The sequence below is a fragment of the Panthera onca genome, chromosome B3 (assembly GCF_046562875.1).
Source record: "Panthera onca isolate mPanOnc1 chromosome B3, mPanOnc1 haplotype 2, whole genome shotgun sequence".
NCBI lineage: Eukaryota > Metazoa > Chordata > Mammalia > Carnivora > Felidae > Panthera > Panthera onca.
Window position 1 is genome coordinate 123,249,677 of NC_138344.1, and position 26,454 is coordinate 123,276,130.

Sequence of the window (26,454 nt, forward strand, 5' to 3'; positions counted from 1 at the left end):
TTGAATATAAATCCTAAGAGGTCCATGATTCAATTTCTGTTAGTACTCCCACCAAAAAGTAATATGCTATTTGGATATGGGACTAGAAATAAAAGTTATGTCATAATGGCAGGACCATGAGGTTAAGAAGTCAAAGCAACAATTGTAATAATTATCCAAATAGTCTAAATAAAGAAAAGTTAAGTTGTCATCAATAATTAAATTCAATTCTATTAATAAGCAGTAATATGCACCAAGATTTAAGAACTATTTCTTGGAGAAATGTATGACCTAGAAAAAACTTTACCCTGTATTCTTCTTGAGAACTCATAGATCATCTACTTGATCAGATTATTGTATGAGTATATAAAGCTGCTCCCCAGGATTCCTTCATGATCTCAGTGGAGACTGTTCTACCCTTTTCTTCCCCCCACCAGTCCCACACACAGAATACACACCCAAACACACATATTTATACCTTCACATATCTGGCTCTTCCAAAACCACCATCAGCCCCATCCCAGTAAATAGCTTGCCAATTAGGAAAACAATAAGCCAAACCTACTTTTTGGGATCTTTGAGATGAAAGAAGTTGTGTGTTAAGTAACATGTCAGGCTGGTTGACTGTTTAAAAATAGCGTGTATCCACTTAATCTTTGTTAATGGTGACCGTATGGAAATTTCATTCCTGAAATACTCTATTGGTGGGACTCAGCAACCTCAGCTGCTTACAAACTTGCAAGTCCTGCAATGTGAAATAGCCAGAATGCCACCGTAGCAGTTTTTCTTCAGTTGAATTGATCACTCTTTGCTAGCAAGCAGGAAATTTGCATGGTTTCAATTGTTAATAAATGGAGGATGACCTTAGCACCAGCATACTTTGCACAGTGTGAAACCAACAGGGCTGCTAGGCTCAGGGGAGAAAGCATGTGATGTCGTATTGCATGGCTTGGAAATGAAAATCTTTAATGGATTAAGGAGGGTTCTCATCGTTCTTAGGATGTTCCCAAAATGTTGATTTGTAATCCACATTTTAAAATAAAAAAATTAACTTTTTAATTTGAAAATGTAAAGCAAAATAAGACCATGTTCCCCCTAGGACTCTAGGCATTTTATATTAAAATTAACAGAAAGTGACTATTTATCTTTAAAAACCATGCAAGATAGCAAAGCTAACTAAAGAAGGGGAAAAAATAACAGGTTTTCAGAGTAGAAAGTTGTAAGTATTAATTCACTTTCTTTAAAGCCAACATTAAACTATGGGAGAATTCAGGGTCTTTATTTACCCTTAGTAAGAAATTTAGTACCAAGAATACATATTTTAAGATTTATTTCCATATAGCAGAATAAGCCATACGCTAAAGACTTTGTACTTTTTTGCCTTTTTCACCTACAAAGTTAGAATTATCTATCATAGTGACATTCCAAATTCAGAACAATAAAAGCAGTAAAAATAATTTTTAAGACAGATTTTGTACCTACCCTGATATTGTCATAATGAGGTTTCATTCTTTGTTTAAAAATTAAAGCCATGGTGGACTCCAAACCACTGTATAGAAGTCATATATTTATCATTTTTAATGCAGTTTCTCTTTACATTGAGAATTACTGAACAGTCAATGGATAAAAAAGTATAAGCACAAAGTTTGTAAACATATTTATATGGTTAGAAGGCCAACTAACTTCTGAAAATACGCCAGGTTTGGGGGGATATGGCTTTGTTTTCATTCTACTTTAGTCTTATGTGAAAAGGATAAAGCACAGTCAATTTTGCATCACTGATATAATTTATTGGGATAGTTTTATTAAGCTAGGATTGGTATTTAGTGAAGACAGGCTTTTGGAGGCAGCAGGGTGAAGCTGGAGACCTAAAGAGGTACCACTTTTTTAAGCCAGATGCTTGGGTCTCTTGTTTCTAAACATTGTTAACAAATGAGATATCCCAGAGAATTATTGCAAAGATTTGGCTAATAAATTTGAAAAGTTTTTCTCAAAGCACCAGGCATATGTGTTGCTATTATCAACTTTGGACTTGTTCTTTTTGTACTGGTAAAATTATTTTCTGATAGAGTATGGGAGTATAGATTTATCTCTGAGGCAGAATCCACTACGTATTTAGGATAGAATAGGGTAAGATTTTATAAGTTGCCACAAAATGTCACAGGCTGATTTGCATTCTTGGTGATTCTATACATTGATCACTGAGTAACCTTCACTGTTCCAAATAAAGAATAGAGAGAGTGGCGATGACATTTGTAAGCATCTACAGAAAAGGGAATTATTTGAATTCTTCACAGATGGATAGATATCAAGGGTAAATTATTATATCCACATTTCTAATTTTAAGAAGCGTTGAGGGTACCTGTGGATAGTGAAGAGACAAACAGTTTTGCATACAGAATTAATTGTAAACTTTACATACCACAATCCCAAATTCTCCAGATTGACTGTGGAGGTCTTTTCAGACACCATCCCCTAAGGATTGGGAAATTCATAAAAGGAAGATAATGTCATGCTACATGTAATATACAAACTGAGCATGCTGGTCACTAGAATAGTGACCTTTCAAAAATGACAAATTAGATTCTATATGCCTCAGAATATAATATGGCTTAGTGCTTAAAATAAGCATGAGATGTGACATATACTCTTAATTCTAGCCTCATAGCAGTTGACTTTATTATTTACAAATAAGCTGCATAACTCATTTTTTTTCTTCAGAGAACATAATTCAATCCAGTATTCCCTGTAAACTAAATGTGGACCAGTGCTTGAGACTTTTAGTAAAGCTGAAGAAATCTGAGTGCTTTTCTAATGCTGCTTTAAAATAGTTTCAGGGGCACCTGGGTGGCTGAGTCAGTTGAGCGTCCAACTTTGGCTTAGGTCATGATCTCACAGTCCATGAGTTTGAGTCCCATATCAGGCTCTTTGCTGACAGCTCAGAGCCTGGAGCCTGGTTCGGATTCTGTGTCTCCCTTTCTCTACCCCTCCGCCACTCACACTCTGTCTGTCTCTGTCTTTCAAAAATGAATAAACGTTAAAAACATTTTTTAAATAATTTTGGAGATTGAACCATGTTCAGTGGGAACACACAAGAAAATCTGCTGCCAAATGTTCTTTGAACTTTGAGATGAGTAACATATGGAAGTACTCACTATGGGTAAAGTACATATAGCCATAGAAGCTACAATGATGTAGTCTGTTCTGGCTACCAAATCTACATGCTTTTCCCCAAATTTGTATTTAAAAACTTGTTTTTAGAAATAGACTTTAAAAATTTATAAGATGCAAATATTTTATTTTTCTTCCTGTCTGTTTTCTATGTTTTGTGTTTTTTTTTTTTTTTTAGTTTTGTATTTTGTTTTCTTTGCGTTTTTTGTTTGTTTGTTTTGAGAGAGTGTGCGCACAAGTGGGGCAGGGACAGAGGGAGAGAAACAGAGAATGTTAAGCAGGCACCACGCTCAGCGCAGAGCCTGATGCATGATGTGGGGCCCTGGGATCATGACCTGAGCTGAAATAAAGAGTCAGACACTCAACCAACTGAGCCACCCCCACACCCCTCTATGTACTTTTAAATTAATATATTCTTTCTAATCCCTGACTTTGTAAATAATAAGAGTGACAGCACAGTAAGTACTAAGAACACTGATAAAACCACCGTTCGTAAGTGACAATACCACTTATGTTCCAAATTCATCACCCTGAGATTTTTTTTTCCATGTCTTCTATGTTTCTTTTTTGAAACTTAGTTTGTAAAAGAGACGGAAGCTGTTATATAATACCAGATAAACACCACCACTAGGGGAAAAATTAAGTTAATTTGTAAAACGCCTCTGGAATTAATTGTTATCACGTTTTTTATAAGCACATAATAGTGAAATAGGCAAATGCTTTTAGTCACAGAACTTGGTTTCCTCAGACTACAGCTCTTTTCTGTGAGGGTGGTAGACAATCCAGGTATGAAAGGGATGGCGGCTTTAGGCTTGCACACTCCCTTCAGTCTTGTGAAACATTTCTGGGACCGCCCCTGCCTCCACTGACCAGCATGTTCCAGTAGCTGAAAGAAGGGGAACTAGTTTCCTCTCCCGTGCTTGTCCTAGCCGAGATGGAAAATTAATTCTGCTGTTGAGGAGAATGGGAAGGTTGTTCATCCCAACATACCAAAGCTCTCAGACACAGCGTGTTATTTGCCTTCTGCCGTGATACAGCAGGAACTGAAGATGTTAGGGATGCCTCTCGCTAACATCTGCTTTGTTATTAATTCATTTTGCCTACATCTTTAATTTAGGGTGACAGCCGCCTTCCCAGACTTTGGATTCCATCCCTCTCCATAACCAATCAGGGACATGCGGGGGCCCATTTCCTCTCCGCAGCTGTCTGTGCAGGGTCTCAACAGTGTGCCTAGAGCTGGCAATGCACAGTACAGTGCACTGATGGCTCCCTCTCTCCTTGCTTTCGCAGCTGGCGCTACGTACATCTTTGGGAAAAGCGGAGGCCTCATCCTCTACACCTGGCCGGCCAATGATAGGCCCAGCACCCGCTCTGACCGCCTTGCCGTGGGCTTCAGCACCACTGTGAAGGATGGCATCTTGGTGCGCATCGACAGCGCTCCGGGTCTCGGTGACTTCCTCCAGCTTCACATAGTGAGTACTGGGCCTTGGCCTGGATTTCCTTGTCTTCCTGGTGGTGTGAGTTGGTGCACCACAATGCAGCAGAACATCCTAGATAGACTTGGAAGAGAGACACATTTATAAAAATTGCCTACATGTGTTGGAGCCATATCCAAGCATTAGTCCACGTGTCAAGCCTCATTCTTCCCTTTAGACGTGAACCTTGATGCTCGTAGGGTACTTCAGAGATAAAAAATGAAGAACTCTTTCAGTCTAGACTCGCTTGCCAGCTGTGTGGTTTGGTCTGTCATGAAACATTCAGCAGACTGCTTCGGAGTACATAAGAGATTTACCTGGTACTTTGCCTTAACCCGGTGCAACTAGCAAAGCCTGCCCCAATGTTTGCTGGGGGGTCAGCAAAATTTTTCTGTAAAAGGCTAGATAGCAAGTATTTTGGGCTTTGCAGGTGATAGGGTCTCTGTCAGAGCTCCTTGGAAGTGCCACAGTAATGTGAAAGCAGTCATAAATAACATGCTTTTTTTTTTTTAAATGCAGGTGACCACATTCCAATAAAAATTTATTTTGTAATAGCGGGCTACAGGCTACATACTTTGGTGACCGCTGCCCTGGGCTGAAAACTTCCTTGGGGAGATACAAAGAGCAAAGAGTGATAAAAGTGAGGGCAGAGTGGAAGGGGCAAAATGAAACAGCGCAATAACCAAGAATTGTTATATTCATGCATACTGTATATCCAACATTTTGCTTGTATATATAGGCCCAATAGGACCTCAGCCTCAGTCACTGCACATCGTTAAGAACACAGTGCAATTCTAAGAAATTAAAATGATTTGGAGGAAAAAATTACTTCGTTATGAGGATAGAAAATATTTTTATAGCAACAATTAACCCATTTTATCACCTGTGCAGTCTGCAGTTAAGAAAGTAGGCTAAAGAAGGATATGATTCTCATCCATAAGTACCCAAAGTGCAGCTACCAGGAGCAAAGAGAGGAATTGTTCTCATTAGTTAGCAATGACAAGGCCAGAAAGAATGGATTTAATTTGGAGCAATAAGAATTCAGTTTAAATAGCAGGGGGGAAAAAGCAGTTAAGAGGAAAGATCAACTGGGGATTACCACCAACCTCCAAAAAGGAGGAAAAGGAACATTTACTGGGAATCTTTGAATCTGCGTTTTGCTAATGTGCCGGTCTACTGAGGAAGGCACAGAGTGGGATTTTATTGCCCGTCTCTGGAGTGGAGGTGGCTGGCTGGAAGCACCAGCAGCCAGTTCAGCCCTGCAAGCACTGCCCATCTCCAACACCTGCCCTTCCAACATGCCTTGGAAACAGGAGCAGCTTGAAGTCTAAGGCTTGAGCTGGAAACTTGTCTGGCCTCAGTGTGAGCCAGAGCCAGACAAGACTCCGCGTAGGAGTACAGGGAAGGACTGGTGAGGAATGATCACCTTCAAAATGTGGAAGAGGGGTCTTAACAGAGTTGTGAACCTTTATGCCTTCTCAGATGCTTTGAGGACCATATGGTACTGTGAGCATAAGCTTAAGCATTTTAAAAAGCCATGCCAAGGAGCACAGAGAAAAGCAGCCATAGTTTGTACGGTTTATTTCTATTTGGCCTCTAAAAACCACCATAATTTACAAAATTCTGTGAGATTTATGCTGCATATAACTTAATGATTATTTCATGGCAGCTATAACTAGGCTATTATTACCAGCTCACTTGCATTTTCATGGTGATTTATCTTCTTTTTTTGTTCAGTGTGACTTACTAAGAAAAATATGATTTGGCACAGCCACGAACATCTTTTTGAGTCACATAATGTGCTACCAGTTTATCCATTTCTCCCCATTTGTGTGTTGCAGAGCATCTCTACGTTTAAGAGAAATGTTTGTTATATTCTGAGAGTTTACTTAAAAGTTTTGTTTTTACAAAAGGGGTATGAGGATCCTGGGAATTTCTAGGAGGAACCATAGCATTCTGTTTTAACATTTTTAACAGCAAAAATATAAGAAATTTTACTTTAAAATGCATAAGCCCCCTTGGGTACTGTGGACCTTTTCCAGTGATGCTATCATTGCTTAAACATTCTGGAAAATCCCAAATGATTGCCCTTCATCAGATTGACATCATCTGACCTTCTTAGAGAAAAGAAAGACAGACCATACAAAGTAGAAAAACCACATCGTTCTGGAATGGACCTGACATGGTCATGGCCCTCTTGAAAATGACATCACTTAATTGGTCTGATAATTGGAAACTTTTTTTAATTCTCTAGTGTTTACCAGAGATAAAAACTGTGTGTATTCCAATAAAAATTCATTTTAAAGGCAGGCTGCAGGCTGTACTTTGGTGACCCCTGCTCTAGGCTGCAAACTTCTTCATAGAGATGTCCAGAACCTCTTACAAAACCTGAGGTCAGAGTGGGGACAGCAAAGGGACGTTTCCTCACCACACTCAGCAATAAAGGAATACAAATGGAAGATCAAAATACTTGATTACAAACCTTGCTTCTTGTTTTGGACATTTACATAGATGCATCAGGAATACAATTCCATAAATACTTACTGAGATACTTTTATTGGACTTTTACAGTCTGTAAAATGTGGATTTATTTAATGGATATAGGTTGTTTCCTTGTACCAAAGAAAATAATTTAAGGACCATTAAGGAAAGTGGGAAGACTTGGGGAGGAGGCCAAAGATTCCATTCCCACTTGCAGTTTGCCTGGGAGAAGAGAAACCCACCAGAGGAAAAAAAAAAAGAAAAGAAAAAGTGATGGCAGACACAAAGAAGAGAGGGAAGCAGGGCATATCCCAGGGGCAGGGGGAGTGAGGAGGCCCTGGGCCTGGAGAAGTGGACCCATCTGCCAAGAGATATGTTCCTAGCAGGGGGTTACATGTGTGTAAAGCCTCATTCTTCCACTGTGGGCGGTGTGGAGTCCCCAGAGCAGGAATGGGAAGCAGATTTCATGTTGTCTGCCAGCTCTGAGGGCCTCTCACTTCCTCACTTCAGGCTTTCCAGTGGAAGGATTTGTGAGAGCAGCAGGTAAATCCAGCAGGTAGGAGTTCCAGCTTCCACTAGGTGCATCTATCGCCTGCATTGAAATGAGACTTGTGGACAGATGCATGCTGCCTGTATTACATTTGCTCTAGGCTACATGCTATCCTGTTCCCAAACTTTCCCATTTCTCTTCCTTTGTCGTCCTGAAAGGCTCACACATTAAAAAATCTTTAGGAAAATTGGAATCTTCTTAAACTCCTTTTCCACGGGAGGCTCTTGAATCATTTCCTGATTCGTTTAAGTCATTAGTCTTATTATGATCCTTCTCACACTGGGCCATGGTCAGCCGCTCTAACAGAATTTGAGTTTTTTTCGAGGGCTAGGGAGAAAGGAGGAGAAAGTAACATGACCAATTTGGGGACATACAACATTGGAGCAGATGGTGAGAGAAATCCTGGGCAGAATGAAAGCAGTGGTGCCCTACGGTAAAGAACTGATGTAAAGAAAGGGACACCAAGACAGAGGTGGGGAGGTGCTAAGGAGCAATTTTTCCTATTTCACAGTTTGCTCAGATTATCTGTTCTTCTGGCCAAAGGGGCAGAGGCTCTTCTTTCTTTTGCTGGTTTCTTTTAAACCTGAAGTCCTCGCACTCACCCCGGGTGCTCATGATGGTTAAATAGGCCTTGATGATAAGTGTTGAATAAGACAAGAATTAGATCAATAAAAAAAAATCAGAGAAGTCCAAGAGATCAAAATAATTTAGAGATGGTTTGCTTCAAACTAGCTTCCATTTCTTCATTTTTGGTTCACACTCCTAGGATGCACTATTTTCTGAATCAATTATTAATCATAATATTAATGAAATCACAGATGAAGTGTGTTTGACAAAGGCAAAAAGATCTTTGCTGAAGTGTGTATGCATGAAATGAAATTTTGTGGAGGGAGGGTGTCTTAGGGCAGAGGGGTTTGTAAAGAAATATTACTTTGGATATGTTTCCTGCATTGAAGTCTATTGTCGAGGAATTAATCCGCTTGATACTTGGAGAGAAGCTGCTGTCACTTGGAGGTGACATCTGCCTATAAAATTGAATAGGACCAGGGAAAGGATTACCATGAAGTGCTTGTTAGTCTCTTATGAAATTCTTGACAAACTCCTTTCACCACCTACAAAATAGAAGGTTGGGCAAAACTGGGCAACAATTAGCTTCTCTTTATGTAGTTAATACAGGGCGTAAAAAAGATATGCTATTAACTTCTTTCTCCCTGCATGTAATTTACAGTAAATCCTTTGGATTCATTTTTTAATTATGAACCTTTCAGTAAGAGTGAAAATTTATGTGTCAGGACATCTGTTTTGTTTGACAAGAATCTATAACCTTCTCCAACTGTTTCTCTCCTGACTTATAATGTAGATACCTAGATAAAATGGGGTAGGAAAAGACAAAGGGCTGCTGTCCTGACTTACCCCCTTTGCATGATGGCAAAGTGTTCCCCTTACAAAAACTGCTTTCCTCACTCCACAAATGAAAGGCTCATAGTATTCTCTCAGTGTCATGTTTGGGGAAATAGAATATTAAGTTCGATATGTATAGTATTGTTTTTCTATAATTTATAGCATTTGGAAAGACTCCTGGAGAATAAATGGGAGCCAAGCTGAATTATGATAAACGGTCTGTTCCTCACATCTATTGCATCTATAAATTGCTGGCCTGGATGCTTCATTTGGCTGTCTCTGTGTGAGATATTTACAGTGAACCATCAACATCTGCTGAGTTAGTCTTCAGAGAGGCTAGGTGGCTGTTACCTTAGACTCGTGTCTGGATTTGGCTAGTAGCAGAACCGGATTTGACTTAGGAATTGTGTTTGGGGGAATCCGCAGAGGAGCACAGAGGAGCGTTGGCATTTTTGAGACTGGTAAGGCAAGTAGAGAGGGAAAGAACAAGAAAACAGCAAAGGTGTCCAACAGATGCAATTTTGTTTCCCACAGAGTGCTATGCACTGCAGGTTGGCTCTGTATTCCCTTTCATTGCTATTTGTTCTTAGTGAAAAAAGCCTCTTTGGGTTTTCCGGGCTTAGGAGCTTTTCCAGATCATTAGCCACTTCTGTGGAGAGGGCCTGCTGGGGATCCTCTCTGCAGCTTCCAGCTTAGCCGTTCCATCCCGGCTGAGTTGGAGAAGAAGGTGGGAGAAGGCAGTGGAAGTAGGGATTTGATGAAGTGAGCACTTACGCAAGCTGGACCAGATGCAGCGCCCTGCATGGGAGCTGGGGTGTGTTTTCTCCAATCTCTCTTATTTCCGAGGTATTTCTATCTAAATCTGTTTACTTTGACTGCACACTTAGTTTTGAAGGGCAGCATGCCATAGTGGAAAAATGTACTTAATCTGAAATCAACAGACACGGATTTGAGTCTCATTTCTGTCAGCATCCAAGGAGCTCTTTGGTTTTGAACAACTCATCATTGCCCTGGGCTCCACCTTCCTCTTCCTTTAAATGGGCACAAAAATATACCATACTACCGGGTTTTTCCGAGATTCAAGTGGAATCCAGTATTTAGAAGTTGTTTGTTACCGGCCAAAAACTGCACAAATGTAAGATGATGATTTTCTTCATGAAATATCCAGAAGGTAATAACTTCAATAGAGGAAAAAAATTAGTGAAAGGAAGAATTTTTTTTAAGTTTATTTATTTATTCTGAGAGAGACAGAGACAGCATCAGTGGGGCAGGGGCAGAGAGAGAGGGAGGAAGAGAATCCCGAGCAGGCTTCATGCTGCCAGCACAGAGCCTGACATGGGGCTCGAGCTCACTAATCATGAGATCATGATCTGAGCTGAAACCAAGAGTCAGACACTCAACTGGCCGAGTTACCCAGGAGACCCAAGGAAGAATGTTTTAAAATTAAAAGTAGAGTGTCATTTTAAGTATTTTTAAAAGTCTGCCAAGACTGTTTCTGCAAACAAATTCCTATTTTATCTGATCAAAAGTGATTTTTTTTTAATTAATCAGATTCCTGATTGAGACTTTTGGAGTGTCCTGTTAAGAGAGGGTGAAGAACCCAGTTCCCTCTGAGAGAGACCTGGTTAGATCAATAGGATATGACCTGGGGCTTCTTTGGCATGTCCTTGTAAGCTGTTATGTCTCTATACAGTGACACAAGGTGATGCATTATGCTTCTGCTGCCCTTCAGTATAATGTTCCAAAGGGCTCTCCCCTCACCAGTAAATCCGTAATTCACCTTGCCCTGAAGGTCCTTCTTCAGTTGTATGAGCCAAAGGGAGAAGGAGCCTCAGGAGAGCAAAACCTTTCTAGGCAGGGATAGCATGAAAGAGGTTTGAGACCTGCCATGGGCTCCAGATGACCACATAAACAGACAGCCCGGCCTGACAGTTGGGAATTCACAGAGGCCAGAGAGAGTCACTGCTGGAACCAGCGTCCTAATGTGGGTACAGCCAGATTGAGTGGGGATGAGTAGCAGCTGCCGCCAAGTAAAGTCGGAACGTAAAAGCACGGGTACAAGTAAAAGCATTTCATAGACTTTGATTCCTCAAAATGGTGAGAAAAGTGCATGATAAATTTAGTGTACAGATAAGATGTATAATAATGCAGTCATAAAAATCGAGTTGACAAATGTGTAGAAAATATGTTATGACTGGTAAACAATTATGAGTAAGCAGAGACCAAATGGCCCCGTCTTTCCCATTTATCACTTACATCAGTGACTCTTTTGCTAACTGGTAACAGTCGTGTTTCAGAATCTTCAATACTTGTATAATATGAAGTTAGAAAAATTAGGATTCGGAGAGATTGGCTCATAAACTTCAACTAGTATATTTAAATTGTTTTTTTTTTAATGTGCCAGGCACAGTGCTACATTTTAGGGATACTGTAATCAACATGGGGTCACATAGAACTAACAGACTTGAAACACCCCAGTAATTAAAATTTGAGAAATTAGATTTCCTACACCTTATGGGGTGATGTATATAACACTCCTCCAAAGCTCTTGGTATATAGGGAGCTTTCAATTATGGATAACCTTTAATATCGTTGGTACTTTTTCAGCAGTTAAGTTTTTCTTAAGTCAGGGAAAACAATATATATATATATATATATATATATATATATATATATATACATATATACATATGTATATATACATATGTATATATACATATGTATATATGTATTTCCGTAAATAACAAACAGACTTTAATCAGGTTTCTGAGATTGCAACTTAAATAATATGAAATTCTAAGGAGAAGTCAGGATGCTACTGATTTAAAGCCAGCCCTGGTGGCATATATCCTAGATTACTGCAGGTATCAAATAGCCAAGCAGGTTCTGAATAGCAGAGTCTTTTTAGACATGTGGATTTGAAGTGCAGCAAGCAAGGCAAATGGTGTGTACTGTAAAGTGAGCGCTGGGGCTCATATGACTTAATGGCAGGCCTACCTTAACACTGTGGGCTGGATGAGTTATCTCATTGCCCCACCACTTACACCGTTACTAGTCATTACTCCTGGGGTATTGTTCACTGCAACAGGGCAAGAAATAACTCGTGGACTCCCTGAAGCTATAGATGATACGTTTTAGCTCCCTGGCTGCATTCAGGAGGCATGGAAGCTCAGCGTATTAATGGGGGAATTCATTAGCCACCCACTCCATAGCATCATGTGCTTAGATCCTGACGCTGTCACTGCTACTGTTTCAACTTGTTAGTGTGCCCCTGATAGATGGCAGAGGGAACTGTATAACTGTATTATCCTCAAAGATAGTTCTGACAGCCAGACCTGTCGTTTCCCAGCGTGAGATGACACCTTCGGAGCCTAGAATCACTTAAAGACATTCAGATAAGCCCTGTAGATCGATCAAGCTAACCTTCATCCTGAAGTCATTTCGTACTCAGAATGACAGGAGATGATTGGCAATTAAGTCTCTGTTTCTATTCTTGACCCCTTAGTTAACCTCTTTTAATTTGGTTTATTTTTCTACTCCGTTTTCTACAAAATGACAGGTAATTTAATGACCTAGATGATTGTTTCTGACACAGACTTAGGACCATCCGTAAATCATCTTATGTTCCTACCATTTATTATCACTTACACCACTAATATCGATTGACAAAATACCAGGTACCAGACACTGCGTAAGAATTCTGTTTACATGTTCTTATTATGAACTCACAACAACTCAGTGAGGTAGTCACTATTAATATCTTCACTTTAAGAATGAAGCAACTGATGCTTAATGAAGCTAAAGAAATTTCCCAAGATAGCACTGAGCAGTCATTCAAATCCAGTTCTGATTCTTAATTACTATGCCACTCCTAATGAAAGTTTCAGAGTAGAAAGTATAGTGATGATGATTTTAATTCAACACATATTTGTGGAACAGCAATTTATGTGGGATTGTTGGAGATGTAAAGAAATTTAATATCAAGGAGGGAAGTAAAAATTATACATGTGATGGGTTTTAGATGGCATCAGGTACATTCCAAGGAAGGCAAGACTCTTACAGTTTGTAGAGATTAAGAAATGAACACAGACAAGGTGGGTCAGATTTTGACTAATGGAATCTAAAAAAGGAACATGCTAGATGAAGATACCAGCATTGAGTATTACCTCAAAGGAAGGAAACACAGACTTTGTTCCCAAATTTATGATGTGTTCAGTTTGACCAGAATAAACATCTTGATGGAAAAGGCAGACAGTATGGGATAGCAGAAAGAGCACATGTCTTAGAGGCCAGTGGTGTGTAATTCAAGATCTGGCTCTGCCTCCAGCCAGCTCTGGCTTTGGAGGAATTATTTGTCTGCTCTCTAAAATGGAGTTAACAGTGACACCATCTTGCAAGTCTGTGTGAAAATTTATAATAACATATATGAAAATGCTTAATGAGTAACTGGTTCACAGTAGATGCCAAATTAATGACAATTATATTTTTAGGGTTTTTTTTTTTTCTTTCTAGGTACTTTAGGTCCGTAGTGAGGAGGACTTGAATGCCATACTGATAGGTTACTTCTTAAAGCAATGAGAGCACATTGAAAGTCTTTGAGCAGTAGATGAAATGCCTAAAGCTTAATTTTCAGAAAGATTATTTTGGCTTTGTTGAAAGAATGGTTTTCAGTGGGTTCAAGGAAAGTAGGTAGGAGGTTATTGTTTAAGTGGTCAAGGACTTATTCTATGATGTGATCATAGGAAGGTATGGAGATGAAACGGAAGGACATTCCTTCCAGAGATAGAATCCACAGGTGTTGCCACCTGGTTGGATGGAAAGGGAGAGAGGTAAGGAATGTCTAGAATGGAAAGGTCAAATTTCATTAACAGAAACAGTAAAACAGGGCACATACTTTAGGTTAAGGTGGCCAGAGTTTGACGTTAGTGATGCAACACATAAGGCATCCAAGAGTCACTCTAGAGATTTCCAATTGGAAATATGTGATGAATTCTGATAAGAGAATAGGCAGAGGTAGGGACTTGAAAATTTTCAGCCTGAAATGGCAATGGAAACCGAGGATTGCTAAGATCTACAGGGACATAAATGGGTATTAACTTGGGAAATATGTACCTAATTTTACAAAATGGAGGAGGAAAAAAAAAGGAGGCTAAAAAGAAAAGGCTAGAGGGTCACACAAAACCTGAATAGTGAAGTGTTACAGAGGATTAACAGAAGTTTTTCAAACACGAATAGGTGTAGAGCTATTTTTTCCATAACTTTTAGTCAAACCTCTTTTGTGTGCAGTCAGTTTATAGGGATGGCTTCCTTGTCTTTATTGGCATTTATTATGACATGTAATTTGTGTCATTCCAGTCTCCTCATTAGTCATTCTGCACTTCTTCTTTTAGTAGTTGTTGTGGGCATTGCTTACACAGAATCAGAAGACTCTGGTCTAAACCTATATCTGCCACCAGCCAGCATTTGTCATATGGAAATGGTGGAGATATAGATACTGTTCTGCCAAATGAGAGAATGCTTGTGAATGTGCCCTGTTACCACTGAAAGGTCTTACAAAGGAAATAAGATCGTTTTCATAATAGTATGTGTCTGCCTACCATCCTGCAAAGCTGTTGGTGCCTAAGAGACTGTGGTTGGAGACCCGGAAATGAGGACCTAAGAGATATTAAGGTGGTTGTAGTTTTCAACAGTGGGGTTAGCAATGAAGCAAATAGCAAATCAGAGCCAAAATGTGAATGGCCCAACAGTGGGATCTCATGAACTGCTATGGTCTTCAAATGATGTTTTTATCTGGTACACATCTTCGGACCTTGTACTTCACGCCTTGGAGCATCACTTTAGGGGAGGCTGTCTGGATTTAAGGTCATGCTTCAGTTCCCCAAAAAGCAAACTTCCTGATCCCATTGATCCCTTGTGCGGTGAGGCAGAGAATCTCAGTTACCCTTATCATTATCTTGGCTTGGATAGCTACAAATGTTACTAATGGTCCTAAAATTATCCAGCCCTTTCTTAAATGCAAACTGCAGTACTCAGGTTCCTAAACCCTTTTGGAAATAAACTCTACCGGTTGACTTCTCATCACTACAAACTCACATTCTTGCCTGGGGGCATGCATATTTTTGGAATCACTCCAATATTTGCTGTTTTACTCATTGTCCAGTCACTGTGCTAGCCACTTTGTCTATGTCAGCTCATTCAGTTCTCACACCACTGTCCAACTGGGGAGATAACCTCTATTTTATAGATTAAGAAGCTAAGGCCCAGAGGATTAACTAACCATTTGTTCCTCATGTTAAGGGAAGGAAAAAAATGAAATTAGTGGTATGCTTGATTCTAATGTCATACAAACTGCTTTTGATGGATACCTATTCAATATTGAAGTAAGATGTGGCGAATTTAACAGGGCCTGTGATTTTTTTTTTTTTTTTTTTTTATAATCCACACAGTTAAGAATGGCAAACCAAAATAAAGGGACGGAGCACAGCATTTTGGCTAAAGCAGAATGCATAATTGGAATTAGGTCACTTTCTTTTTGGATTCAAAGGAACTCTCCATTTTACATTACATTTTATTGTTTCTCAGTATTTTGTTTTTGTCTCAACAGCTTTAAGGTACCCAATTACTCCCAAACCACTTTCTTAAACATCTCTGTGCAAAATGGGCTTGGAAATGAATCTAAGGTTTTAAATACAATGTGGTACAAGAAGAGGCTTGCAGTAGCTTTTCCCCCCAAGTTTTAACACAAATCCTTTCAACTGTAGTAGATCTGAGCAGAAATTCCTAGATAAATGCATGCTCGTATTTTAGTGTGATAAATGCCATATCAGAAGTTTTCAAATATCCTTGCTTGAAAACCCTAAATGATCTCAAACTATATGGAAACACTTTTAATGTCCCTGTAGTCAGTATTTAATTTCTACTTTTATAATTTAAAACTAGGTATGAGTATCTTCACAGCAGCACCAGGCTGTCATCCACCGGTCTGGTAGCTTCTAACGTTGAGTGGCAGAATAGAGTAAAAACTTGAAAGGGAGACCTTTACACTGGAAATCATATATATATATATATATATATATATATATATATATATATATATATATATATTTTTTTTTTTTTTTTTTTTTTTTTTTTTTTGAGTGGGAGCAGATTCCATTCATCTTGCCCCTGTCGTGATGCCTAATTCCTAAGGTTCAGAGGCTTTCATGTTTGCTACTTAGATCAGCAATGCTGCAGCTGGTCTCACTGCATGTCTAAACAGCAAAGCTTAAACACAGTACTAAAGTGTGAAAGAGGAAAATGAGTTTGGTGCGACATGTTGCCCCGAACGCTGAATGTGCAACGGTTGAGGGTCTTTGACTACCCACAAGGGACAGCCACCTTTAAGAATAAGGCGAAAGTCTCCCTGAGGTTTAGCTGAGAATAGATACAGGGGTATATAGAAGTACAATATGACAAACCTGGTCTTAGAAAAGAGGCAGGAGGGAGGAATATAATTGCCAAGTTAAAATTAGCCAAGCAGGCAAAGATTAGCAGCCTACTTTAGTGAAAAACAATTCATTCATGTATTTATTCAACCAGCTGCTACTAGATGTCCGTTAAGTTCTAGGATCTGGGGATATGAGAGTAAAGAAGATATAAACTCCTATTTTCACGGAGCTTACATTCTAATGGGTATAGGCAGTCAGAATGTGGGTGCTGCAGAATTTTTTGAAAATGCAGTGTCAATATATTTAGTTAATTGACATATGAACAGACTGGTGAATCCCCACCAAACTTTTGTTTACATCTTTGTACTCTTCTCTGTTTCCCAAAGCTGCATATGAACCTCTTTTACTCTTATAATCGAAAAAGAGCAAAGGGCCCTGTCATTAGCTGGTTCTACTGTGATCCCCATTAGTGACTACTCTAGTCTGTTTTCAGCAGCAAAATGAAACAAAAAGGAACATCTTTACCCTCAATTTCTGTTCCTTTCTCTTTGAAATGACTGTGGCCATCCCTGTTGTTTTGTTTTGTAATTGTACTGGATTCCTTCAGCATATCCATCTCTATTTCACAGGCAGAAAATTGCTAGAGGCATCCAAACAGTACTAACGGGGGGTCGGGAGGGGTGGGGGACAAAAGCCAAAATCAAATAAAAACTCACCCTCCCTGGGAGTGAGACTACAGTTTCCAGTATACTCTCCAAGCCTGCTTATATTGTCATGTCTACATATTGACCTAGAGCTTCCAGCCTCCCAAAGCCAGTCAATTACAAAATCACCCCCCATGGTGAGAGTATCAGTACAGATTAGGTTTTTCCCTTCACTTAACTGAATGCCACAGGAAACAGAATGGAGCCACATGTTTCCCTTTGATTCACACCCAAACACTGCAAAACACAGAGTGTGCGCTTCCTCCTTCAAGCTGTGTGTGTGCGTTAAACACAGGCAAACATTGGACTGAAATGCAGACACAGTAAGTCAGCTCCAGGGAAAGCCATTCATGTCTTTTTCTTTCCTACATCTTGATCTTTTATTCGAACTAAGTCTCTGCAGAGATGCTAAGAATGATATTTACCAACGATTCTCCAAACAACAGTTAAATGTGTTTTATCCAAAATTGGGTATTCACCAAAATCATAACAGACTGCCTTCTGGAACTGGGAACTTACCATCAGCTCTCTCCTTATAAATAACTCTCAATTTTTAATAAAGAAAACCCAAAACACCCACCTTATATGATGGATGTGAAAGAACATAGAAGGCACTATGGGAAAGTTTTCTGTATATTTCCACAAAGACCTTCTTTGTTAAAAATGAGTATTTGATATAAGAAATATATTAACAAAGAAGTATCCTGGGTATGAACTTCAGCCCTGGCAGGAAAACCAGACTTCTCAACGAGGCCTGCAGCTTGAACTCTCATCTCTCTCTCTCCAAGAAAACAACCAATATTGCAAACTAGTGAGACTTGAGGCCAAATTCTGTGTACATGGTTTTACAGACAGGAGCTGGTCAGATGGCTTTGTGAGCACAGTGACATCTCTGTGCTGCACAGACCAAGATCACCAGATTGACAAAAACAGTTCATTTCACACAGTAGTAAAAATGTATATGTGTGTGTGTTTAAAAGACTAAATAGGGGGCGCCTGGGTGGCTCAGTGGGTTAAGCCACCGGCTTCTGCTCAGGTCATGATCTCGCGGTCCGTGGGTTCGAGCCCCGCGTCGGGCTCTGTGCTGACAGCTCAGAGCCTGGAGCCTGTTTCAGATTCTGTGTCTCCTTCTCTCTCTGACCCTCCCCCGTTCATGCTCTGTCTCTCTCTGTCTCAAAAATAAATAAATGTAAAAACAAAAAAGTGCTTAAAAAAAAAAAAAAAGACTAAACAGAACCACACTGTTCTGTGAACTCATACTCTACTGCTAACCACCAAAGGCTACTTTATAAACTCAGACCTTGACTAGCTAGGTTTTAGAAACCTAACCACCGCATTTCATACACCACCTTCTGGAGATTCCCGCTAAGTTGCTGTGTGTGCCCATAAAAAGTCACAGTTCTGTTCTCTTTGTCTTTAGAGTAGTTGCAGATTTGATTCTTTCTCAGGGGGCCTTACTGCTGTTCCTGATGACTGACAGTGAGGCCAGAGCCAGCTCTGACCTCCTTATTGGTCACGAACCAGGTCAGCACACTTAGATTCCCGAGCATATGCAGGGCAGCTGCTTGGGGGCATCTAAAATGGAGCTATTGCATTTTCTCCAGCACCTCCTCCCTTCCTGGCTCCATGAATGGCAGGAATGAAGTATTTTCTTCCTTCTCTCTTCCCAGTATTCGGCGGTACAGCACAAACGAGCTCACTTCTTCCACTTAGCTCCAACGTGCTATTCCTGGTTCCTCATCTCAGAGAACAAGGTGTCCTTTTTCTTCAGTTTGAGTTTAGAGAATGTACCCAGCTAGTGTCCCATGGACACTATACATTTACTATACTATACACTATACACAACAGTATACACTATACACAAATACGTTTAAAAATTCAGGTATTTCATATACAACTTGAGATTTCCAGTTTCTCTTAAAAAATAATCAGAAGGTTTAGCTACATTGGGCCAATGTTCCTATGTGGTATCAGCCAACTGGAGACAAGGAACAGTTGCCATTTTTTGGATATACCATTTCCAGCCACTGCTGTCTCTACCCTCTCTCTGCCATACAAATCATTCAGTGTCTCCATTCCTCTCCTTCCATCCCCATGCCTGCCTGTAGACCTTCAACTTCGTGACTCCTCTCACACAGAACGTTGTCAACAATTTACAGTCGTCCTTTTGCATTTTATACATAAAATGAGCTCTCAAACATTTTCATAGACACAGCTTTTATAATACTTAGTTTAGAAGAGCCTAGAAGTTGACTTTTACATTGCTGTCCTTAGGGCACATATTTGTGTAGTCAGAAATATTTGGGACTCACATATGTATTTCATATATATAATGTGTTATTGAGCGTAGCACATTCGATGATTTTAATTCAGTGGTTCAATTTATTTGTGGTCTTTGAGGACCTTCATATTGAACACAGAATGGTAAATGAAGATTTTATTTGTTTTCTCTGAGAAAAAATTTTATTTGATTTCTCTGAGAAAAGATGGGTGTCATTCCTAAAATATGTCATTACACATACTTTGCATACCGTAACACATTTTCTATATCTTAAGCATAATCTTATAATATTGGTGTTTCAGAATGCTCCTAATTATTCTTAAGAGTCTTCACACAAAGCTCTGACTACTTAGCCTTCTCTGAAGGGGACCACCTTTCAGGGGCGCGTCTGAGAGCTCTTAATTACTACAAGAATGAAAGGTGGCACATGATTGAGGAACACATCCTTCATTCCTGTTTCTTACTCAAGGGCTTTAGGCTGTGTGTATCAAAATGCTTCAAATGCTTCCTTCCGCATTGCTTTTCTTGTTTCATTCCTCAGATAGTCAAGAATCGCCCACCCCCTCAACCCTGCCCTACTCCTGACAGTATTACCTAAACCTTTTCTTCCATTGCTTCAGGCCATTTTGCTTCCAGTCATATCATCTTCTGAGACTATGAATAATTCTTTCCCTTCAATTATATTGTTACCTTGAAGGTATTTATAGGCTGTGATCTAGTCCCCTGGAGTCATTGCCTTGCCAGACTTTATAAATTTAGCTCTTCCCACCTTTCCTCATATGTTTTATCTTCCAGCCTTTGTAACACTGCCTTTTTTTTTTTTTTTTTTTGAGCCTATCTTTGTAGCTTCTCTGATATTTCAGTATTCTTCCCAAACTAAAGAGGTCAGAATAACACATCATATCCCAGGTATTACTGTGAGTATCTGAATGTAGAGAGGGAAATCAACTGAGAGGATTACTTCAAAACTGAACTTAATCTATTTGTGACTCGAAAAACAGAATGGTAGAGAAAGCTAACAGAGCACTGTCAACATGTTTCCATATATTTTAACATAATGTAAGGATAATCATGGAAGCTTAAGGGTAAGTGATGATTTTTTTTTTTTTTTTTTTTTCTGAGAGAGAATATCTTGATTCTGTTGGGGACTTGTTCCTGTCCTTTAGAATAATATCTTCTTTAAAATTCCAGGCTTCAAATATAGTTGTGTAATAAGATGGATTTTCTCCCCTACTACATGTGCTTTTAAACCAATATCGTCATTAATATTGTTGTTATTATTAATATTGTTCCTGCCCTGTGGTTTAAAATTAAGAAGCAGCATTAAACATTGAATTTTAGGAAGGAAAAATAAATTTCAGTGTGAATCACCTAGGCTCTAGTGTTAAGTTCTGGTCCATGTCAACAGTCATTGGTAGCACTCCATCAGTATAACAAATTGGGTATAGCCTTGGTGGGCCCTGCAAAGAGCCAGGCCTAGCTTAGCTCTCTAGTGCGTGGTTTCCAAACATTTTTGATTGTTCACACATAGGAGAAAAAAATTAATCATGTGCCACTGATAAAGATGCATCAGTACTAATACGCTGTTTATATTATGAAATATACAAAAACATCAGACTTTTTTAAAGTAAAGATTTCGTAAATAGACATTTCAGTATTGTTCCCCATAACCCCAGTGAACTGATCTTGACACCTTTGGGGGATTCGTAGCCCACTTTGGAGACCGCTGCTCTGGTGGAATCTCTGAACTGACAGAGTAAGTGGCCAATCTCAGCACTTCTCAGAAGGAAGCCCAGAGTGAAAAGTTAAAGGCTGGAGGGCACCTGAGAGCTTTGTCATCCAAACATTCATTTTAGAGACGAGGGTACAGAGGCCCAGACAGTTACCTACCTAAGGTCACAGTCGTTTGACAAGAAAGCTGGGGGTAAAACAAAAGTTTCATGATTGTCAGATTGCAAGGAAAACACTGGTTGATCGGCTTCAGCTAGAGTTTGAGGAAGGTGGAAGCTGAGCTCCTGAGGGAGACAGGAGAGGGTGCGTTAAAGGGTTGTTTTGATGGTGAAGTATTGTTTGCCTATGTGGTTTCTGCTCTCTCATGCCCTCTCCTATTAAGCCTTCTTTACAAGTTTTCTTTCTGTCTCGGTGTATCTTTCCATTTCTCTCTCCAACTTAAAATTCAAAGTTTCTATTTACAACAGACCTCTTTAAAATTTTTTTTAATGTTTATTTGAGAGAGAGAGAGAGAGAGAGAGATGAGCACAAGTGGGGGAGGGGCAGAAAGTTAGGGAGACATAGAATCTGAAGCAGGCTCCAGGCTCTGAGGTGTCAGCATAGACCCCAACACGGGGCTCAAACTCACAGACTGCAAGATCAGAACCTGAGCCAAAGTCAGATGCTTAACTGACTGGGCCACCCAGTGCCCCAATAACAGACCTCTTTAATAAGAACATGCTCTGGAGCCAGACTTTCCACATTTGAATCCTGACTTTGTTACTTAACAGTGTTATTTAATAGCTCTATGACTTTAGGAAAGTTACATATCTTCTCCATGCCTCAATTTCCTCATCTGTTGAAAATGAGGATAATAAAGCTCCATGTGGGTTGATGTGAGTATTAAATGAGATGATATATTGAGAGCCCTCACACACTGCCTGGCCCCATCCTAAGGGTTCTTTAAATGTCAGCTGTCATTATTGTCATCATTTTATTAGTAATTTCTCCTAAAAGCTTAGAGTACTTTGCCTTAAACCATTGCATTTCATTTTGTAGCATGCCCCCATGCTAAACAGAGAAAAGCATTTCCCTTCCCACTGTATGAACATGTACACTGAGGCCTATGTGTATACTGATGACCCAAATCAGCTCTGAATTCCAGGACAGATTTTCAACTGGTGTTCCATGTCAAACTGTATTTCCTTTCACGGTGAAAAAAATGACACAAAACCCTGTTCAGCAGAGCACAAACACAGATCCATATTTTTGTTTTTCTTCTCATTTCCCTGAAGCATATCCTCTCTGTGCATGTGGGCCCCATTCTGCCAGAAGTCTGTCCAGCCTGAGGATGATGGCAGCGGTAGGGTTAAAGTAGGATCTGTTCATCTGTCTGAACTCTCTACTGCGTGAGAGCCTGTGTTACAACCTTAATAACTTCCTCACATAACTAGCTTTCTCCACTCCCTTGGAGTATTTCCATTTTCTCCAGTGTTCAGTATCAGGGAGTGTTATTAAATGATAAGGGGGTTTGCTTCCTGGTGTATATTGTGAGAGGCTGAGAGACAATGAGTGTTGTGACACTTTGGAGGGCATGTTAGCACTGATTACGGGAACTCTGTATCAGAGAACAGATCATGTGATAGGACTGCGTCTGGTACGCTGCCTCCCTTCCCCAGAGAGTTATTAATGGGCCTTCATACCTGGTAGGATGGATTACGATGTCGGGGAAATGCGATAATTAGAGATGTGTCAGTTATCATAAGCAGGGCCCCAGCACCTAGGGCTGGCAGCTCTGTTCCATGTGTGAGGCAGTCTCCAGAGACAAAAGTAGAACTAGTTGTGGTGACCCGAAAGAGGCTATCTTAAATCGTCATGATGGGTATCAAGTAGTCATTGGCATTGAATATAGAAAAAGAATGGAAGAACTGAGTTTTATCCCTAATTCTGCCACCGTAGAAGTCTTGACCATAGGGTTCAAGACCATGGGGTCCTGAGTAAGAGTTACTTAACTTGTGGCGATCGCTTTTTTGATATGAGAAATTGGGAACTATATATGCCCTACTTATCTCATGGAGTTGCAACTCAAAGGTCATTTCCATCAAAGTAGTGGGATAGAGACAAGAGTGTGCCTGAGTGCAAAAAAGGAGACATGAGGACATTTTCAGGCAGAAGAGAGGACATCAGTACAAAGTCAGAGATTGACAATGCATGGGGAAGAGGTGGACCAAACTGGCCAATTTAGAGCAGGAGAAGGCAGGGAAAGGGAAGGAAAACCAAGGTACAAGGTTTAATTTCGGTCACCTCTCCTGTGAAGCAAAGAAGAGAGCAGGGATTAGGGAACTGAACCAAAATTATGAGTAGGAGGAGTCAAGGAAGTTCACATCTGATATCTTAAACTTACCAGTGAGAAAACTTTTAAGGTCATCTGTTGCAAGCAACAGGAGCAAGTAGATTTGGAGACTGGGAGAAAGTTGGAATCCTTGCAATGACCACTTCAGGGGATCTCAGAGGAAGAAGCCAGCAAGGCATCTTTTCAACAATGTTTTGACCTCTGTCAAAACGACTTGGGTTTTGAGCCTAGTTCTGTCTTTTCCTCCTAGGATGGCTGTAAGCAGTTCCTGGTCACTTCCCCCATCTGTACTACAGGGTTATAATTTATGCCCTCTACACCTGTTAAGAAAATGAAATATGAACACATATGTAATGTGCACAACACTATAGTTGACACCCAAAATTTCTTCTTTTATTTTAATTTTTAATTGTTTAATGTTTATTTATTTTGGAGAGAGAGAGAGAGAGAGAGACAGAGTATGAGTGGGGGAGGGGCAGAGAGAGAAGAAGACCCAGAATCCGAAGCAGCCCCAGGCTCTAAACTGTCAGCACAGAGCCTGACGCAGGGCTTGAACTCGGTAATGGCGAGATCATAACCTGAGCCAAAGTCGGACGCTTAACCAAATGAGCCACCCAGGCACCGCAGCTCCTCATTATTGTAGAAACATAGGCGCAATGGCAGAGAATGCATAAAATATCCAGGGTTGCTAAATAGGAGTGTCCAATTTAGCAGTTGGGTGGCATTGGCCTATCTTCTTGTGCCAGTAGTATGTAATATTCTTCATAGGTACGAAGCCTCTCAGAGGCTGGACTTCAGCCCCAGTGCTGTTCATGCCTAACATTTCTCTTCTATGCATTTTTCCTTGCATGTGGCCTTATGTAATGGACTACATAGAGGAAGGGAGTCTCTGTACACTATAATGTGTTTCCTGTGCTCCTGAATTGGTGCCAGTGGCACTTAAGCCAATCAGGTAAACCCCAAGCCACACCTGGCTCCCACTTGAGAAGGAAGAATTATCGGAGTTTGCACAGGTAGGTCAGGTAGTTTAGCATCTGCATTAGTATTGAACTACCAATCGTAGATACATGGTTCATTTTACTCAAAGGATAGCCCAAGAATAAATGTGAACGACTTCCTTTTGGAGTTCCCTCTTTCTAGAGCCCTTTCAGGAATTCCTCTTTATTATATTTTACATGATTAATACAGATAATCACAAATGTGAACATTCACTGCAGTTGGAGTAGAGGTGCGAGTTCGCCTGGGAGGAAAGAAGACCCTTCTTAAGAAGCAATTCAACACCCCTTCATATATCTAATAATTTACCTTTCATGAGAAAGCCCCAATTCAAACACAGTAAAACCTTGGATTGTGAGTAACTTGTTCTGTGAGCATTCCACAAGATGAACGAACATTTCTAATAAATTTTAAGTTCGTAATTGAATGATGTCTTGGCAATAGGAGTAGTACGTGACGTCAAATGGCACATGATCACAACTGAGCCAATGGTTCTTGAAATTCACTTTGATATACCAGTGCTTTGGATTACAAGCATGTTTCTGGAGTGAATTATGCTTGCAAAACAAGGTTTTACTATACTTCTTTAGACCAAAAACTCCTTTTAAATGGAGTGACTATTGTCTTATAAAAATGCCGCTATTCAGAAAGCATTGACTGAGTGCAGGAATGTGTTTGTGTAGGGTGGGTGTGTCTGCTTTTGTTTTGTTTTGTTTTTCTCTGTAATCCCCTGAATGATCTCAAAGATAGAAGCTATTATCCTCATTTAACAATTGGGGACCCAAAATCCAGAGGTTAAATGACTTGCCAAGTTCCCTGCCACTTGCAAAGAGCTGAGACGAGATTTAAGTCCAGGTGTACCTACAGCCAAAATCCAGGCTCTTTCTTCTTCCTGGGATTTCCTAATGCCTACACAATCTGTCCCTTGAATCATTCAGCCTCCACACTGTTCTATTCTATGGCACACTCTTGTCATGTTGGCCCCTAGAGTGGAAGGTGATAAGATGAAACCAAGAGATTGTTTTATCAGCTTTTCCACTCATGTGCCTGCATGGTTCCTACCTTTAGTAACAAGAGAGAAAGCCAGTCACAAGGCTTTGGGGAAACCAATACCGCTTACCTGGGAAAATCTTGAGAATTATTTACTGCTAGCAGAACCCTCAAAATCTTGCCAGGGAGGCTTTATATACTCTGATAAGATTTGACGTTACATATCTTTGGGGAAGAGTGTGAGTCTATCTACAAATGCCAGTTAGCATGACAGACAAGTGGCAAAAGTTTCCACAGAATAATTGATTCGGGAAGGGTAATCTATTTTCTCCAAAGTAAGGAGTAAGTTCAGGTAGAGAATATATTTGAACACTAAGAAGCATCATGCTCAGTTTAAATGTTATTTCTGTCAAAATCTTCACTATTTTTATACCATCTTAAGATTATGAATGTCTCTATTTAGGAGACAATGATTTGTCTGATAGACATAATCAACTGGCAATTATAGACCGTAACAACTGTGACCCAGACCAGTAATAATTGAGCATCTCTCTGTCTTCTCATAGATGGACTCCTGGAACTTACTAGTATACCTACTGAACTAGAAAGCCCACATCAGGAAGGTGCCACTTTTTTGCTGAACTGCCTTGGCCAGCTCAGAAAGAATATCCAAAAGTCTTGGCTCTTGGGTCCTAGTGTATTATATCCAAGCTTCAAAAGAATCAATTAAAATACAGTTTAATGTTAATATTTAGTTAATGTTAATATTGAGAAAACTAGTTCATGAGCTAGAAAAATCACTCTAAACCAAATTTTATGCATCAGTAAGTCAAGAAAAAAAAAACATTTGAATTTGTCAGTAGGTCCCTATTCTCCAATGCTGTCTCTCTTTTCAAAACGATTTTGCAACATGCTTAGTGTTAGTGCTAATGTATC

General features: G+C 39.8%; 1 protein-coding gene across 17 annotated transcripts in view; it reads left to right on the top strand.

Annotated features, from left to right (window-relative positions):
• The window catches only part of NRXN3 (neurexin 3), a 1,572,196-nt gene that overhangs the window by 1,204,157 nt on the left and 341,585 nt on the right, over nt 1-26,454 (top strand). For all 17 annotated transcript variants that reach the window (XR_013556003.2, XR_013556004.2, XM_060620435.3 and 14 more), the window contains one exon: nt 4,441-4,622. Coding sequence is in view for 15 of the 17 variants with exons in the window: in XM_060620435.3 (XP_060476418.2) it covers nt 4,441-4,622 (182 nt within the window). In the remaining 2 variants the exon portion in view is untranslated. The remainder of the gene's footprint in view (nt 1-4,440; nt 4,623-26,454) is intronic.